This window comes from Hyperolius riggenbachi, chromosome 1, assembly GCF_040937935.1.
Source record: "Hyperolius riggenbachi isolate aHypRig1 chromosome 1, aHypRig1.pri, whole genome shotgun sequence".
Lineage (NCBI taxonomy): Eukaryota > Metazoa > Chordata > Amphibia > Anura > Hyperoliidae > Hyperolius > Hyperolius riggenbachi.
Genome location: NC_090646.1, coordinates 630,850,806 through 630,866,505, shown reverse-complemented (window position 1 = coordinate 630,866,505; position 15,700 = coordinate 630,850,806). Strand labels below are relative to the sequence as shown.

At 45.9% G+C, this 15,700-nt stretch overlaps 1 protein-coding gene across 2 annotated transcripts in view; it reads left to right on the top strand.

Annotated features, from left to right (window-relative positions):
• Positions 1-3,458: 3,458 nt before the first annotated feature.
• CAPSL (calcyphosine like) overlaps positions 3,459-15,700 on the top strand; it is a 37,027-nt gene continuing 24,785 nt past the window's right edge. Inside the window, exons 1-2 of one of the 2 annotated variants that reach the window (XM_068271843.1) lie at positions 3,459-3,806; positions 12,183-12,319. In XM_068271843.1, coding sequence (XP_068127944.1) covers positions 12,183-12,319 — 137 coding nt within the window. In that variant the 5' untranslated portion in view covers positions 3,459-3,806. The remainder of the gene's footprint in view (positions 3,807-12,182; positions 12,320-15,700) is intronic. The other variant, XM_068271842.1, reaches the window with a different exon arrangement.

Here is a 15,700-nt window from a genome sequence, read left to right as displayed (position 1 = left end):
CAGAAACGGCCCAGTCTGTAGGTACTGTAGCGAACCTTAAGCCTCAACCAGAAAATATTTGTAAAACCTGCTTTTTATTGAATGTTTGTGAAGTGCCACATTTTTGTTTTCCAAATGTAAGCCGCAATTTAATACCATTATTAGTACATATCAAATTCGGGATTTTGTTCAGCACTATTTCAGCACCGGACAGCAGGACGCTGGAAGGAGGAAGAATCGGAGTTAAATGAAGCGCACCCCATCCTGCTGTTCAGTGCTGAATGCGTGTGTTCGGGTACCAACCCACTTGGTCCTGAATTCAAACACCAACACTAACCATTGCTCTCCAGGTATATTGTCTTTTATAGGTGTTATCACCCTAGGTATCTGCACTGTCACCGAAACTAAGGGCTTGTTTTCACTACAGGCAGATTGGATGCAGAATGGATGCAGAAAAACTGACTCCAATGAATGCCTATGGGAAAATCTGCATCAGAAAAATCGCGTTTAGTGGAAACAGGCCCATAGACATTAATTGGAGTCAGTTTTTCTGCATCCATTCTGCATCCAATCTGCCTGTAGTAGAAACAGGCCCTAAGTCCTCTGGCACTCATAAAAGAATACAAGAATACACAGGCGCTCTCTCTCTCTCTCTCTCTCTCTCTCTCTCTCTATCTATCTATCTATCTATCTCTCTCCTGCATCAGACTGAAGGTGGCCACACACGATACAATAAAATGATCCGATTTTACAGTAATTCGATAAAAACGATCGTATCTCTCGAAAAAATCGAAAGCTTTTTTTTCATTCGACTGAAAAATCCGATAGGATTTCCCGTTTTTTTCGATTTAAATGGATCCGGAATGCCAGATATTTCTCTTCAATCTCTACTAAAGATTGTATGGTGTGTGCTGGATTGTTAATTTATTAATATACACACACTAGCAATTTTCTATGAGTTTCCAATCATTTTTATCATAATTGAGGAAAAAATTGAACATAGGTGTGTGGTACATTGGTCATATTTTTGAAATGTTACAATCAGTCAGAAAAATTGATTGCAATTCCTAAATTGAACAGATATTTAAAAAATTGTATGGTGTGTGGCCACCTTGAGCCTGGCAGAAAAGCTTGTTGTTTATATAATATTCACAGTGAAGCCTGATCTGTACGGAATGTTCGTTACTGAAAGTTCTATGCACAAAGGGAGATACTGGTTGCTTGGCAGTTGAAAAAAAATCTGTTATTTCCCACAATGCAATGAGGTTCACAGACAGCAAACTGTCATGACCATGGCCCTGACGTACAGAGCCCCCTGATGCAGTGGCGTGCCTAGGGCATTTGGCACCCGGTGCTGGGTATTAAAAGACACCCCCCCCCAAAAATAAAAAAATAAATAAAAAATTGGGCGTGGCCACAACCTGCAGCGTGCGCAGCGAAAAATGGGCGTGATCATGATTAGATGAGGGCGGAGCTAACTGTAATTTAAAGTATTAGCTAGTATAGTTGCCCCCAGTATAGCTAGTATAGTTGCCCCCAGTATAGCTAGTATAGCTGCCCCCAGTATAGCTAGCTAGTTTAGTTGCCCCTAGTTTAGTTGCCCCCAGAATAGCTAGTTTAGTTGCCCCCAGTATAGCTAGTTTAGTTGCTCCCAGTATAGCTAGTTTAGTTGCCCCCAGTATAGCTAGTTTAGTTGCCCCCAGTATAGCTAGTTTAGTTGCCCCAACAATAGCTAGTATAGTTGCCCCCAGTATAGTTGCCCCCACTCCCCAGTAGTATAGTTGCCCCCAGTATAGCTAGTTTAGTTGCCCCAGTATAGCTAGTTTAGCTGCCCCCAGTATAGATAGTTTAGCTGCCCCCAGTATAGCTAGTTTAGCTGCCCCCAGTATAGCTAGTTTAGCTGCCCCCAGTACAGCTAGTTTAGCTGCCCCAGTATAGCTAGTTTAGTTGCCCCCAGCATAGCTAGTTTAGTTGCCCCAACAATAGCTAGTATAGTTGCCCCCAGTATAGTTGCCCACACTCCCCAGTATAGTTGCCCCCAGTATAGCTAGTTTAGTTGCCCCCAGTATAGCTAGTATAGTTGCCCCCAGAATAGCTAGTATAGTTGCCCCAGTAGTATAGTTGCCCCCGGTATGGGGGAAGCTTGGAAGGAGGGGTGGCGGGGAGGGGGGCCAGACCCCACCTCCCTCACCTGGGTCCCCTCCTTCTTGCGCTTCCCCCCTCCTAATTAGCAGCAGCTTTAGATAAGTGGGCAGGAGCGGGCGGAGAGGACTTACCTGCTTCCTGGAGATGGCGCACACGTCATCGTCACGTGACGCTGGTCTCCGACTTCTCTGTCACTCACTGCGCTTCCGCTAATCAGGAAGCACAGTGGGCGGTGGAGAAGGCGGAGAGCAGCGTCACGTGATGATGACGCTGTGCGCCATCGCCTGGAACGCAGGAAGCAGGTGAGTAAGTCCTCTCCGCCCGCTCCTGCCCGCATATCTAAAGCTGCTACTAATTAGGAGGGGGGAAGCACCAGAGGGAGGGGACCCAGGTGAAGGAGGTGGGGGGTCCGTCCCCCCTCCCCGCCGCTTTCCCCACCACCCCTCCATTCTGTGTTGCTTCCCCCTCTGTGGGAGGCCTTGATGACACCCCCTGGGGCGCCTGACACCCGGAGCGGGGCGCCCCCTGCCGCCCTATTATTGAACGCCACTGCCCTGATGATCTATTCCAGAAAAGGTGAAGATTTCCTCTGCGTGAAAAGGGGGCATCAGCTACTGATTGGAATGAAATTTCAGTCCTTGATTAAAGTTCCTCTTTAAGGGTGACTGGAACTCCTTTTTTAAATATGACATTATAAAATAACAGGAGTGGTTTGTTTTTGTTTTTTTTGTGGAAAGCCCCCAAAAAATTGCATTGCATTGTTTCCCATACCTCCCATTTTTTTGAGATGAGAAAGAGGGTCACTTAAGCCACGCCCATGCCACACCCCTGATCCCAACCCCATCACACCCCTAGAGACGCATACCATAGAGATTTCATAAGAAAAATATGTTGTTTTATAATTCAAACCACACTAGTCCTTTCTATCTTGGTTCATTTTTCTTCATATTAACATTTTAAAATTAGTAAAATATCAATTTAAAGGATGGGAATAAAGTTTAGAGTCAATCAAAAACATTTTTTAGTAGAGAAATATATATATATTTACATAGAAAAAGGGACAAAAGCCCTGAAAGAGGGACAAATGAGGAGTAAAGAGGGACAGAGGGACAGGGATCCCAAAGAGGGACTGTCCCTCCGAAAGAGGGACAGTTGGGAGCTATGTTTTCCCCCCTATAGAGAAGTGAAGGGTAATCTCCACTACTGAGAAGTATAAACCCAGCAGCAATTTTTAATCATTCTCTGCTCTCAACACATCCATTTCATCAGAAATGGCCAATAATCTATGCACAGTGCAGGTTATCTTCTGACGTATGCTTGTCAGGCCATGCTGGCAGGCACAGGGTTAATGCTCTCAGTAGTGACAATGCTTTAGGGGTGGAGACTTCTAGCCAATCCCCGTGCACAATGTGTGTAAGCGGCCTGCTGCTCAGCTGAAGCCGTCTCCATGGCAATCGAACTGTGTTTATCTCTAGGCTCCAAGACCGAACACAGGCTATGCGGAATCACACGTGACTGACAGCGGCTCCCACCAATCAGCGTCAGCCGTGCTCTGGCGTCCACCAGTGAGCGGGGAGGAAACTCTAAGTAAGGGGAAAGTCTCTCTCCACCTGTTGAATGAAAGCTGCGTCCATAGTTTCGGTACTGGCTGCTACTAGGAGGATCCCCATCCCGAGCCTAAGGTAGTATCATCCATGTGATAGAGATTCATCTGCAATTCTTTATCATTGATAATGCACAGCTGACATTCAGTCCTTTATATGACTTTAAATGACTATCACTATATAAAGTACAGTGAGCAACGCATAGACTCTGTAAACTGCATTTATGTTGCTAAAAAATGATCTGCCTGTCTATCCATCCATCTGTGTGTCTATCTGTCTATCTTTGTCATCTATTCTATCTGTTGAAATATGTTTATCTATTATTTATCTATAGATCATTAGGAATTCTGCCTGTCTAATGCCGGGTACACACGATGCAATTTTACTTCAGATTGACAGTCAAATCAATTATTTCTGACAGGTCCAAACTAATTTCTGATCGATTTTCCGATCATTTCCTATCCAAAATTGTTTGGAAATACGATTGGTCCTGTCGGAAATAATCTATTAATGCCCATTAATGGTACCATTTTTTCATCAAATGCAATCTTACGATGCACTTTTTATGATTGAAAGTAATCGTAAGGTCGATTAGGGTATCTTCTCTCTTCAGATACAATTGTAAAATCCAGCTTTCGCATCAATGGAATTTTCAGTTCCCAATCGTGTTACATCGATTTTCACCAAACACTGCGCTGTTTTCTGTACAGTTCAATCATAAAACTGCATTGAAAGATCGCATCTGATGAAAATATTGTACCATTAATGGGCACCTATATCTCACTGTCTATCCATCCATTTGTGTTTCTGTCTGTCTTTGTCATCTAATCTATTTATCTGTTGAAATATGTTTATCTAATTATCTACAGATCGATAGGAATTCTGCCTGTCTAATGCCTGGTACACACAATGCAATTTTCCGTCGGATTGACGGGCGAATCAGTCATTTCCGACAAGTCCGATCAAATTTCTGATCAATTTTAATTTTTATTCAAAATTCTTTGGAAATCAGATTGGACCTGTCGGAAATAATCGATTCGACCGGTGCCCATTAATGGTACAATTTTTTCATCAAATGCGATCTTTCGATGCACTTTTTATTCTTGTAAGTAATCGTAAGGTTGTTTAGCGCATCTTCTCTCTTCAGATACAATCGTAAAAAATACAACTTTTGGAATGATGGAATTTTCAGTTCCAATCGACAAAAGAATCGTTTCACATCTATTTTCACTAAACACTGCACAGTTTTCTCTACAATTTGATCATAAAAACTGCATTGAAAGATCATATCTGATGAAAATATTGTACTGTTAATGTGCACCTATATCTACCTGTCTATCTATCCAACCATCTAGACATATAGATCTCACTTGAGTGTTTTGAGGGGGTTTTTTTATATCACGCTTTGAATATCGATATTGTGAGCGTTTTTCAAGCAAATTTTCTTTAAAAGACATTCAGTTCCGGGTCAGAGTGCACTTCCTGTTTGCACACACAAAATTTCAAAATGGAAAACATACAAACACACTTGCAAAAACTGCAAATCACTCTAAAAATTCCAGGAATCGCTTACTAAAATAGCTATGAAAATCGCTTAGTGCATGCGATTGAACTTAGGATTTTTAGTGTGAACTAGGCCTCACACACAGTAATTTTTGAATACTTGTAACACATATACAAACCTTTTAATATGAGTGTAATTTCTGTATATAGCCCTGACACACAAGGCGGGACTTTAAAGAACAAGTGACACCCATGCTAACCTAGAAATAAAATACTAGTTCTACTTACATAACAGCTTTATTGCACTGTCCACGTTATGATTTCTGTGAATTTTATAAAGGAAAAGCAGAGAATCCTATTCTAGACAGTTTCCATGTTGGTTTCCTTGAATGAAGCTATCACTTCCTCCCTCACTCTTTTTTCTCCTCTTGCTAATTGTGTATTTGTTTCCCGCCCTCCTCCCAGAGTCATCAGACACTCCCACTGAGGTCTATACTAGGAAGTGCTCTGTCTTAAAGAAAACCTGAACTGAAAATTAAAAGTCAAAATAAGCATACACAAGTCATACTTACCTTCCATTTAGTCTACTCCTCAGTGTCTTTCTCCTGTCCCGCGTCCTGTTTGTTCACTGTGATCAAGGTAATTTTCTGTCCTCCATTTTGAAAATGGCCATTACCCATAACAGCTTTCTGGTCAGCACACAGTTAAACTGTAACATCGCCCACTTGAGCCATAGGGAAACATGGACATTACCTGGTACATCAGTTTTCCTCTCAGCTATAACTGACAGCAACTGATATTTTACTGACAGCAACTGATATATTTCAGATCTGACAAAATATTGTCAGAACTGGAAGGGATCATTGTCAGAAGAAAATGGTGAGCTTCTGAGAGGGACTGATGGCAAGGTAACTGTTGTACTGTTCATTTGAAGTCACCTCATGTGTTTATTTTAAGTATTTTTACTCAGTACAGGTTCTCTTTAAGTCATTAGAAGGAGGGGGAAATAAAGGGAAGAGGAGGAATATATTATAGATAAAAAGATCCCCCCCAACATGCAACTATTTTGCCAGCCGATGGCAATGGCAATTAAAGGGCCAGTGCTCCTAAGGTATGTGATAACTCCCAACCATAACAGCAGAAAAAGTTTTGAAAGTTCTGAATACAGGATTAGCATCTTTATCACTTAATACACTCAGACCACCACAGACTTGTAGATTTTCACTCTGGTTGAGTCTGCCAGAAGTCTATGCACCAACATGTCCGAACAATCATAATTATGTTAGTTTTTGCCTGAATGTCATCTAGAGGACAGAACTGGAAAATCTTGCTTGTTTGGGGGCAGGACGGGAACAACGGTTTGGTTGATCTTCATTAAATTTTAGCATGATCAATGTGTGGAAGGAATTGATCCCTTTCAGATCAGATTCCGATCAGAGAGGGATCAATCTTTTTACCAAGTGAAGGTCCCTTCCACAGTACGCCCATTTCATTATGTATGTATGTTTCACTGTCATTCACTGTATAGACGCGCCGTCAGTGGCATAGCAGTAGAGGGTGCAGAGGTTGCATCCGCCCCGGGGCCCTGAGGGGCCCTCCCTCAACTGCAGTAGTAGCTCTTTATTGGTCCTGTGCTGGTAATAATCACTTCTATAGGTGCTTGTCTTAGTAGTTTCATGAACAAGCTGTTCCCCATCCCCTTCTTGCACCTCTGACACTGTGGTTGTCTTTGGCAGGTTTAGGTGTGCTGTATCAATTATTATGTATAGAGTGCTGGGGGGGGTCAATATAAAACTTGCATCAGGGCCCTTAGCTACGCCACTGCGCGCCACACGTATAGCGCGTAGTGCGACTTTTCAGCAGCGTTGTGTTGCGATCACATCGTATCGCAACCTGTACAGTGTGGCAGGACCCTGAGTTACAATATAATATGCAGCTTCCTTTGTCCCTCAGGGGGAGATCATAATCTTATCCTTACCACAGTCTCAGGCCAATTTAGGAGGAAGCTAATTGACCTTCTAGGTTAACCACTTAAGGACCGGGCTGTTTATCGCTGATCTGTGCTGCGTGGGCTCTCCAGCCCACAGCACAGATCTGCAGGCACGCAGGGCGATCAGACTTCCATACTTTTTTCCCCACTAGGGGGATGTCCTGCTGGGGGGTCTGATCGCCGCCGCTCTGTGTGGCCGAGCGGGGGGGAGTTCTCCTCAAAGATTCCCAGCCTCCCTGTCCTTCCCTCCCTCCCCTCCTTCGTATGGGCGGCACAGAACGGCGATCCGTCCTGCGCCGCCTCTGATAGGCTTCAGCCTATCAGATGCCGGCGATCCCCGGCCAATCAGAGGCCGAGGATCGCCGATCTCCTTTACGGCGCTGCCGTATGATGTAAACACCAGGGATTTCTGCCCCGCGTGTTTACATTTAGCCTCGCAGGCTGTTCACGGAGACACCCTCCGTTAACTGACATGGAACGGCCGCCATGTAAAACCACAAACGACCAGCCGCCGCCTATCGGCGTTAGGCGGTCGTTATGTGGTTTTAATTGGTATGTGGGAGGAAAGTGGTGTGTCCAGAGGAGAATTCTGCAAATATGGGTAAAAAGCAAATGCATTTATTTTCTGATTAGACATAGCAATGTAACACCTTCCATAAAATTGTTTCTGGGGAGAAAGGGGCTAATATTTGCGAATCCAAAAATCAAGGGGCATTGACAGCGATACTATTTGCTGCTCTTAGGCCCTTTTCAGACGGACGGCTGAACTCCGCGCTTTCCAAGCAGTTCAGCCTCATGTCTGCCGCCCGCCAGTGCATTTCGGGAGGTATTTAAATGCAGCTGAATTGCATCGGTTGTAATACCATGCCTGTCAAGCGTTGACACGCGGTGGCATTACGGGGCGGCGTAGGAATGCGACATGTCGAGTCTGAGCACGGTGTGGTCACGCACAGATCTTACTCCTGGGGGGGACGCCTGTACTGCGCTGGTTCCAAGCGCTGCTTTGCACCTGGCCAGTGCAGGAGAGCAGCTGACAGGCAGGGAATTGTCACCAATTGTTGAGTCATTGCAGCGCATTTCTATGAGGTTAAGCATACTGTTATACCGTTATGCAAACAGCATAATGTGAATATAGCACAAGTCACATTGGTATTGATGGTTAAATTCAATTGCTCTCCAACTTTAGGAACATGTTTAAGTTACAATTAATAAAGTTTCCCAATGCATTGTGAGGAAAACCCTTACATCATTCAACAGTGGCTCTGTTATGTCCTCTCAGTATTTTTTGGGGCGTATTCTTTTATGAGTGCCAGAGGACTTAGGGCCTGTTTCTACTACAGGCAGATTGGATGCAGAATGGATGCAGAAAAACTCCAATGAAAGCCTATGGGCCTGTTTCCACTAAACGCAATTTTTCTGATGCAGATTTTCCCATAGGCATTCATTGGAGTCAGTTTTTCTGCATCCATTCTGCATCCAATCTGCCTGTAGTGGAAACAGGCCAGTTTCGGTGACAGTGCAGATACCTAGGGTGATAACACCTATAAAAGACAATATACCTGGAGAGCAATGATTAGTGTTGGTGTTTGAATTCAGGACCAAGTGGGTTGGTACCCAAACACACACATTCAGCACTGAACCGCAGGATGGGGTGCGCTTCATTCAACTCTGATTCTTCCTCCTTCCAGCGTCCTGCTGTCCGGTGCTGAAATGGTGCTGAACAAAATCCTGAATTTGATATGTACTAATAATGGTATTAAATTACAGCTTACATTTGGAAAACAAAGATGTGGCACTTCACAATCATTCAATAAAAAGCAGATTTTACAAATATTTTCTGGTTGAGGCTTAAGGTTTGCTATAGTACCTACAGACTGGGCCGTTTCTGGGCACAGGCTGCCCACGCTAAGTCCTGTGGCGCCCTCTAGTGTACAGGAGGTAGTAGTGAAAATCTGTTTAAGGTGGTATGCAGTGCACAGCATAGTATATTCCAGATGTCTTGCAGCTTTCCAATGCCCCCTGTAGAGTAGCCTTTGGTGGGTGCTAACCCACTTCTCCTCCAACCCCTATTCATAGATCATGTGTGTGTGTGTGTGGCAGGGTGATGTCACAGGTTGTTGGACTAGACAGCAGTAAATAGTGGGTAACAGGTGTGCAGCAGTTATAAAGGTATTGGGTTTATTGCGCCTGTTGTAGTCATGTGACATCTCAGTGCCTGACAGGCCATGCTCTGTGGAACTGCAGGCTTCTGTTCTCTGTAGGTTTTGGTTACCTGTATTTTTAATATCACACAATGTTTAACCAAGCTTATTAATCAATAACGGAACAAAGTCCCCTGGCCTGGTCAAGAATAAACAATTATTGAATGAAATCTCCAAATAGAGCCAAGGTACATGATTTAGTGCTAAACAGAAAACACTGTGTAAAATCTGCCAGCACTATTTAAAGAGGCACTTAAGTGTCCCCAAAAAAAATGAGCTTTACTCACCTGGGGCTTCCCTCAGCCCCCTGCAGCTGATCGGTACCCTCGCCGTGTCTCTGTGATCCTCCCGTCCCTGCTGGCAACCACTTCCGGTTTTGCCGGCATGGGAACGCGAGAGGCCGCAATAGCAGCATAGGGGGCGATATTGTGGCTGGGAACGCGAAGAATCACTCGCGTTCCCATGCCTGTCGGGTCCTGCCGGCGAAACTGGAAGTGGTCGCCGGCGGGGACGGGAGGATGTGTATGCGGGTAATGGAAGACAGGCGGAAGACAGACGGACACTGCGACGCAGGACGGGTAATGTATAAATGCTCATTACAGCACATATACAGTACATTACTTGCACGCACACACATTGCGGTAACAGCGCCGGTGGGTTCGTCACTCGTCCCAATATCGCTCGCCGTTACTGCACCCGATCAAACAAGTCAACCCTACATCTTGCAGCATGTCCACTCGACTAATGCGACCAATTTTGGCCCGAAATCGGATGGCTGATCGGCCGCCAGTTCGCCTGATGTACAGCTAGCTTTACTCTTCCTGTACTGGAAAACAACATGAGACTTTTTTCTTTGCTACTAATGTTCTATTTATTATGCAAAAGAAGAAGCATGGGCTCCGGCACTCTGCAAGCAAAGTCTTCCTTTATTGAAGCCACAAAGAACAGGTAGAGAAGAAAGCCCCTACTGTCTACAGCTGTTTCATGTGAGTTTTACGCCTCTTCAGGGCACGTGGGGCCTGTCACCCTCACCTCCTACCCCATCTATATGCAGGTAGCCCCTAGGAACCTCAGGGGCTCTATCCAGGGCTCTAAGAACTGCTTCTAACTCATACCCTCTACTCTTTAAGCGTTCACATAATTCTCCAGCCTAAAGGTGGCCATACACTGGTCGATTTGACATCAGATCGACCAACAGATAGATTCCTCTCTGATCGAATCTGATCAGAGAGGGATCGTATGGCTGCCTTTACTGCATGAAATCGATTCACCATCTGTGAAGCTGCCGCTGCCACCGCCCCCCGCCAGCTATACATTACCTGATCTGCCCGGCGCGAGTCCCCGCTGTCACCGCTGCTCCTTCTCCGCTGGGTTCCAGTTTCCGGCTGGCTTCACTTCTTCCTGTCTGGGGAAGTTTAAACAGTAGAGGGCGCTCTACTGTTTAAACTTCCTGTCGGGACAGGAAGTAAGTGAAGCCAGCCGGTCCGGAAACCCAGCAGAGAAGGAGCAGCGGTGACAGCGGGGACTCGCACCGGCCGGGTCATGGAATTGTATTGCCGTTAGCGCCGGTCGTCGGACATTCGAATGCCGCTATCGACGCACTCCCAACATGCCGGCGATTTAGCAAAATCTTCCACACGGACCAATCGACGGGAACGATTGATTTCGGACGGAAATCGTTTGTTCTGTCAGCGTTTGCGCAACGATTTCACATCAGATTCGATCACATTGATCGAATCTGCTGTATATCGGTGGGAAAATCGTCAGGTGTATGGGCCCTTTAAGTCTCAAAATCAACCGCATTCTTTTTATTCCTTTTGAGAAGCAAAAATTGGCCATACGGGATGGTGTCCTTGACATGTCTGGGATGGTAGCTAGCCGAATGGAGCAAACTGTTAGTGGCGGTTTCCTTCCTAAACCCTTTGGTAGTCACCGCCTGGTTCTCAGTCATCACCTTGAGGTCCAGGTATTCAACCTCCCTATCACCAACGTGAGATGTGAACCTCGTATTAATTTGGTTGGAATTAATCCACTCCATAAATTGAGTGAACTCCTCACTGCCACCATCCCAGACTATGAGCAGGGCTGTGGAGTCGGTACAAAAATCTTCCGACTCCGACTCCTCAGTTTATGAAACCACCGACTCAGACTCCGACTCCAGGAACCCAAACTGGCTCCGACTCCTTAGTCTAATACTTACCAAGGTTGTGGATTTTGTACAAAATTATCCGACTCCTACTCCCGACTCCGACTCCTCAGTCTATGAAATCACCGACTCCGACCCCAACTCCGACTCCGGGTACCCAAAATTGCTCCGACTCCTCGACTCCGACTCCAACTCTGACTCCACAGCCCTGACTACAAGGACTTCATCCCCATATTGACGCCATAACCTCAATTTGTCTAGAATTTGTGTCATCTTCCCAAACTGACAGGAAAAGGTTAGAATAAGTTGGGGCCACTGAGGTCCCCATGGCCGCCCCTGACACTTGTTTATACCATTTGTTGTTAAACATAAAGGAATTCTGTTCCAAAATGAATTGCATACATTCACAAAGAAAATCAGGGAACTTATCAGTTTTGCCATATTTTTCTAACACACGGTGCAACGCTTGTATTATGTTCTATTTATTATCCATACTACACATACAGTTCATTATCTCATAAGGTTATTTTCGCTTCAGATTTGCTTTAATAGTATAATAATACTAATAATAATTCTGGTGAGATCATCCTGTTTCTTTCTGCCGTGTTCTGCAGATGGCGGGTACAGCGAGACATGACCGAGATATGGCCATGCAGGCCAAGAAGAACCTGACGACTTGCACAGACCCCTTAGAGAAGCTTCGACTGCAATGTCTGTCTAGAGGTTCTGCAGGAATCAAGGGACTGGGAAGGTAAGCAGAGTGCTGAGACTGAGGTGTAGGGTACTGTTCCCCAAGCAGTGGTTTGTAAACCAAGCATCTCTCAGATAACTTCTCATTGCAGGAACCTATCACCTGCCTCTTGCCTACATCCTGTACCTTATACAGCTCCTAAAAGAGTCCCAATGAAATAGAAAAAAGGGGCTTTGCACATCCCTTATAAAACTTCACTTTTAATTAATATCTGATAAAAAGGCATACATTACATATCCAAAAGCATGTCAAGAGAGGTACAGGCAAGTAGGGAGGTCAGGGAGGACCCCAAATCTCCTAAAAGAGTCGGCCTACTCGGCGATGAACTAGCCAGAGCGGGTATTGTATCCCATGTGCTATACCTGCTCTGGTGGTCCTTTGAAGGTGTTTGTGGAGCGAAAGTGTGGCATATCATCATCCCAGGGGTGCATTAAGATGTAATGGGGCCCTAGGCAAGGTAGTAGATTTGGGGTCCGTTTGTGGCCTTTTTGGTAAGCTGAAGTGAAGAAAGGTCAAAGAATGCGGCAGGTGGGCCTCACTAGGCCCCAAACACCTGTTTAGGTTGCCTGGTGGATAATCCTGCACTGTCTCCTCCACTATCCATTAATTATCATGCAGGTTTGGGCATATCTGTTGTGGTGTTGCAATGGACATACCTGTACATGGTGAAGACGTACTTTGTGAATGGGCCTATGAGAAAGCTTGGTGTAACGATTGGTGTAGCACACAGACGTCTGATTATTGTGTGATCTGCAGAATCACCAATAAGGCCTAGTGCACACCGGAGCGTTTCCGCTGCGGTTTGCGATCTGCTTGCGGGTGCGGATCCGCTAGGGTAATGTATTTCAATGGGCTGGTGCACACCAGAGCGGGAGGCGTTTTGCAGAAACGCATACTCCCGGGCTGCTGCAGATTTTGGATTGCGGATGCGTTTCTGCCTCAATGTTAAGTATAGGAAAACCGCAAACCGCTCTGAAAAACGGCACTTCAGAGCGGTTTGCCAGGCGTTTTTGTTACAGTAGCTGTTCAGTAACAGCTTTACTGTAACAATACATGAAATCTACTACACCAAAACCGCTACACAAAACCGCAAAACGCTAGCTGAAACGCTACAGAAAAATAAGAAAAAGCGTTTCAAAATCTGCTAGCGTTTTGCGGATCTGCTAGCGGTTTTTGGTGTGCACCAGGCCTAATACAGACTCTATACCCGATTATGGGGTGATCTGCAGTATCACCAATAATGCAAGTATAGACGGCTGAGAAACAGAGGTGTAAAGTGTTTGGTGCAACAGTAGATAAATGGATAGATCTCACCAGAGAGGCTGGTGAGTACTATCTGAAACAACAGTGCTAGACCTCACCAGGGGAGCTGGTAGGTACTAGCTGCAACAACAGTAGAATAAATAATGGGTCTCACCAGAGGAGCTGGTGAAGTACTAACAACAGGAGTGACAACAAGGTTTGTCTAAACCTTACCAGGGGAGCTGGTAAGGTACTATCAGCACAAGCGACTGAATAGTTTAACTAGACCTTACCAGAGGAGCTGGTAAGGTACTATCAGTCACAGGAGCTGTATAACTTAAACTAAAACTCTCCAGAGGAGCTGGTGGGTATTTAATCAAAAGAGCACCTCACCAGTGGCAAGGGCCCACTGGTGAGTAGAGAGGTCAGACAGGCAAGGCTTGGCAACTGAGAGGCGAATACAGTACAGGAACGTGAGGCAGAAGAATAGTGAGTTATCAGGCAGAGGTTCAGCAACTAAGGTCAGATAGGCAGAAGTACAGAATCGATGAGCAATAGCAAGGTCAGAGTATAGCCAGAATCATACACAGGTAATCAGTAATACAAGCAAGATGGCGTCCGGAGGCGGAGCCCTGTACTGGAGACAAATAGTCTCCAGTACAGGGCTCCGCCTCCGGACGCCATCTTCCCGTAGCCCTGCTCTGCCTGTGCCTGCCGGAGGAGGACAATGCAGGCTGGAGCGGGGCTGCGGGAAATGAACTAGCGCAGCGTCTAGTAGACGCTGCGGCTAGTTCATTGTACGGTGGCCAGAGTCCCGAGGCCGGGACGTCCCGCTGCTAAAAGCGGGACGTTTCCCGGGACCTCATGCAGCCTGGGACAGCGCCCCCCGAAGGCGGGACGCGTCCCGGGTAAAGCGGAACGTATGGTCACCGTATGGTAACACATCTAGCATGTCTCCATCCCTCCCTGGTACTACATCTAGCATGACTCCACCCTTCCTTGTACTACTTCTAGCATGACTCCACCCTTCCTGGTACTACTTCTACTACCTCTAGCATGTCTCCATCCCTCCCTGGTACTACATCTAGCATATCTCTATCCCTCCCTGGTACTACATCTAGCATGACTCCACCCTTCCTGGTACTACTTCTAGCATGACTTCACCCTCCCTTGTACTACTTCTAGCATGTCTCCATCCCTCCCTGGTACTACATCTAGCATGTCTCCATCCCTCCCTGGTACTACTAGCATGTCTCCATCCCTCCCTGGTACTATCTCTAGCATGTCTCCATCCCTCCCTGGTACTACATCTAGCATGTCTCTATCCCTCCCTGGTACTACTTCTAGCATGTCTCCATCCCTCCCTGGTACTACATCTAGCATGTCTCCATCCCTTCCTGGTACTACTTCTAGCATGTCTCCATCCCTCCCTGGTACTATCTCTAGCATGTCTCCATCCCTCCCTGGTACTACATCTAGCATGTCTCCATCCCTCCCTGGTACTACATCTAGCATGTCTCCATCCCTCCCTGGTACTACCTCTAGCATATCTCCATCCCTCCCTGGTACTACATCTAGCATGTCTCTTCCCTCTCTGGTACTACATCTAGCATGTCTCCATCCCTCCCTGGTACTACATCTAGCATGTCTCTATCCCTCCCTGGTACTACTGGTACTACTTCTAGCATGTCTCTATCCCTCCCTGGTACTTCCCTATACAGTTCCACAGGGTTCTGTACTATCACCATTACTCTTTGCAGTCTACATGCTCCCACTGGGCAAAATAATCCAGAACTATGGCCTAGGATACCATTGTTATGCAGATGACACACAACTGTATCTGTCCTTCAAGCCTGGCACCCAAGACCCATCAGCATCCATAAATGCGTGTCTAGTGGATTTACAAAATTGGATGAACACCAGCTGGCTGAGGCTGAACTCTGACAAAACAGAGGTGTTGGTGGTAGGTGGTCCACACATGATGGATAAAGTTCAAAACGCTCACCACCTCAAACTAGCAATTGGGGGAGATACTGTCCAGTATAAAGACTCTGTGCGAAACCTTGGGGTGATCCTGGATGGAAATCTAAAACTCAAACAGCAGATATCAGCTGTCGTCAAGTCTTCCTTCTTCCATCT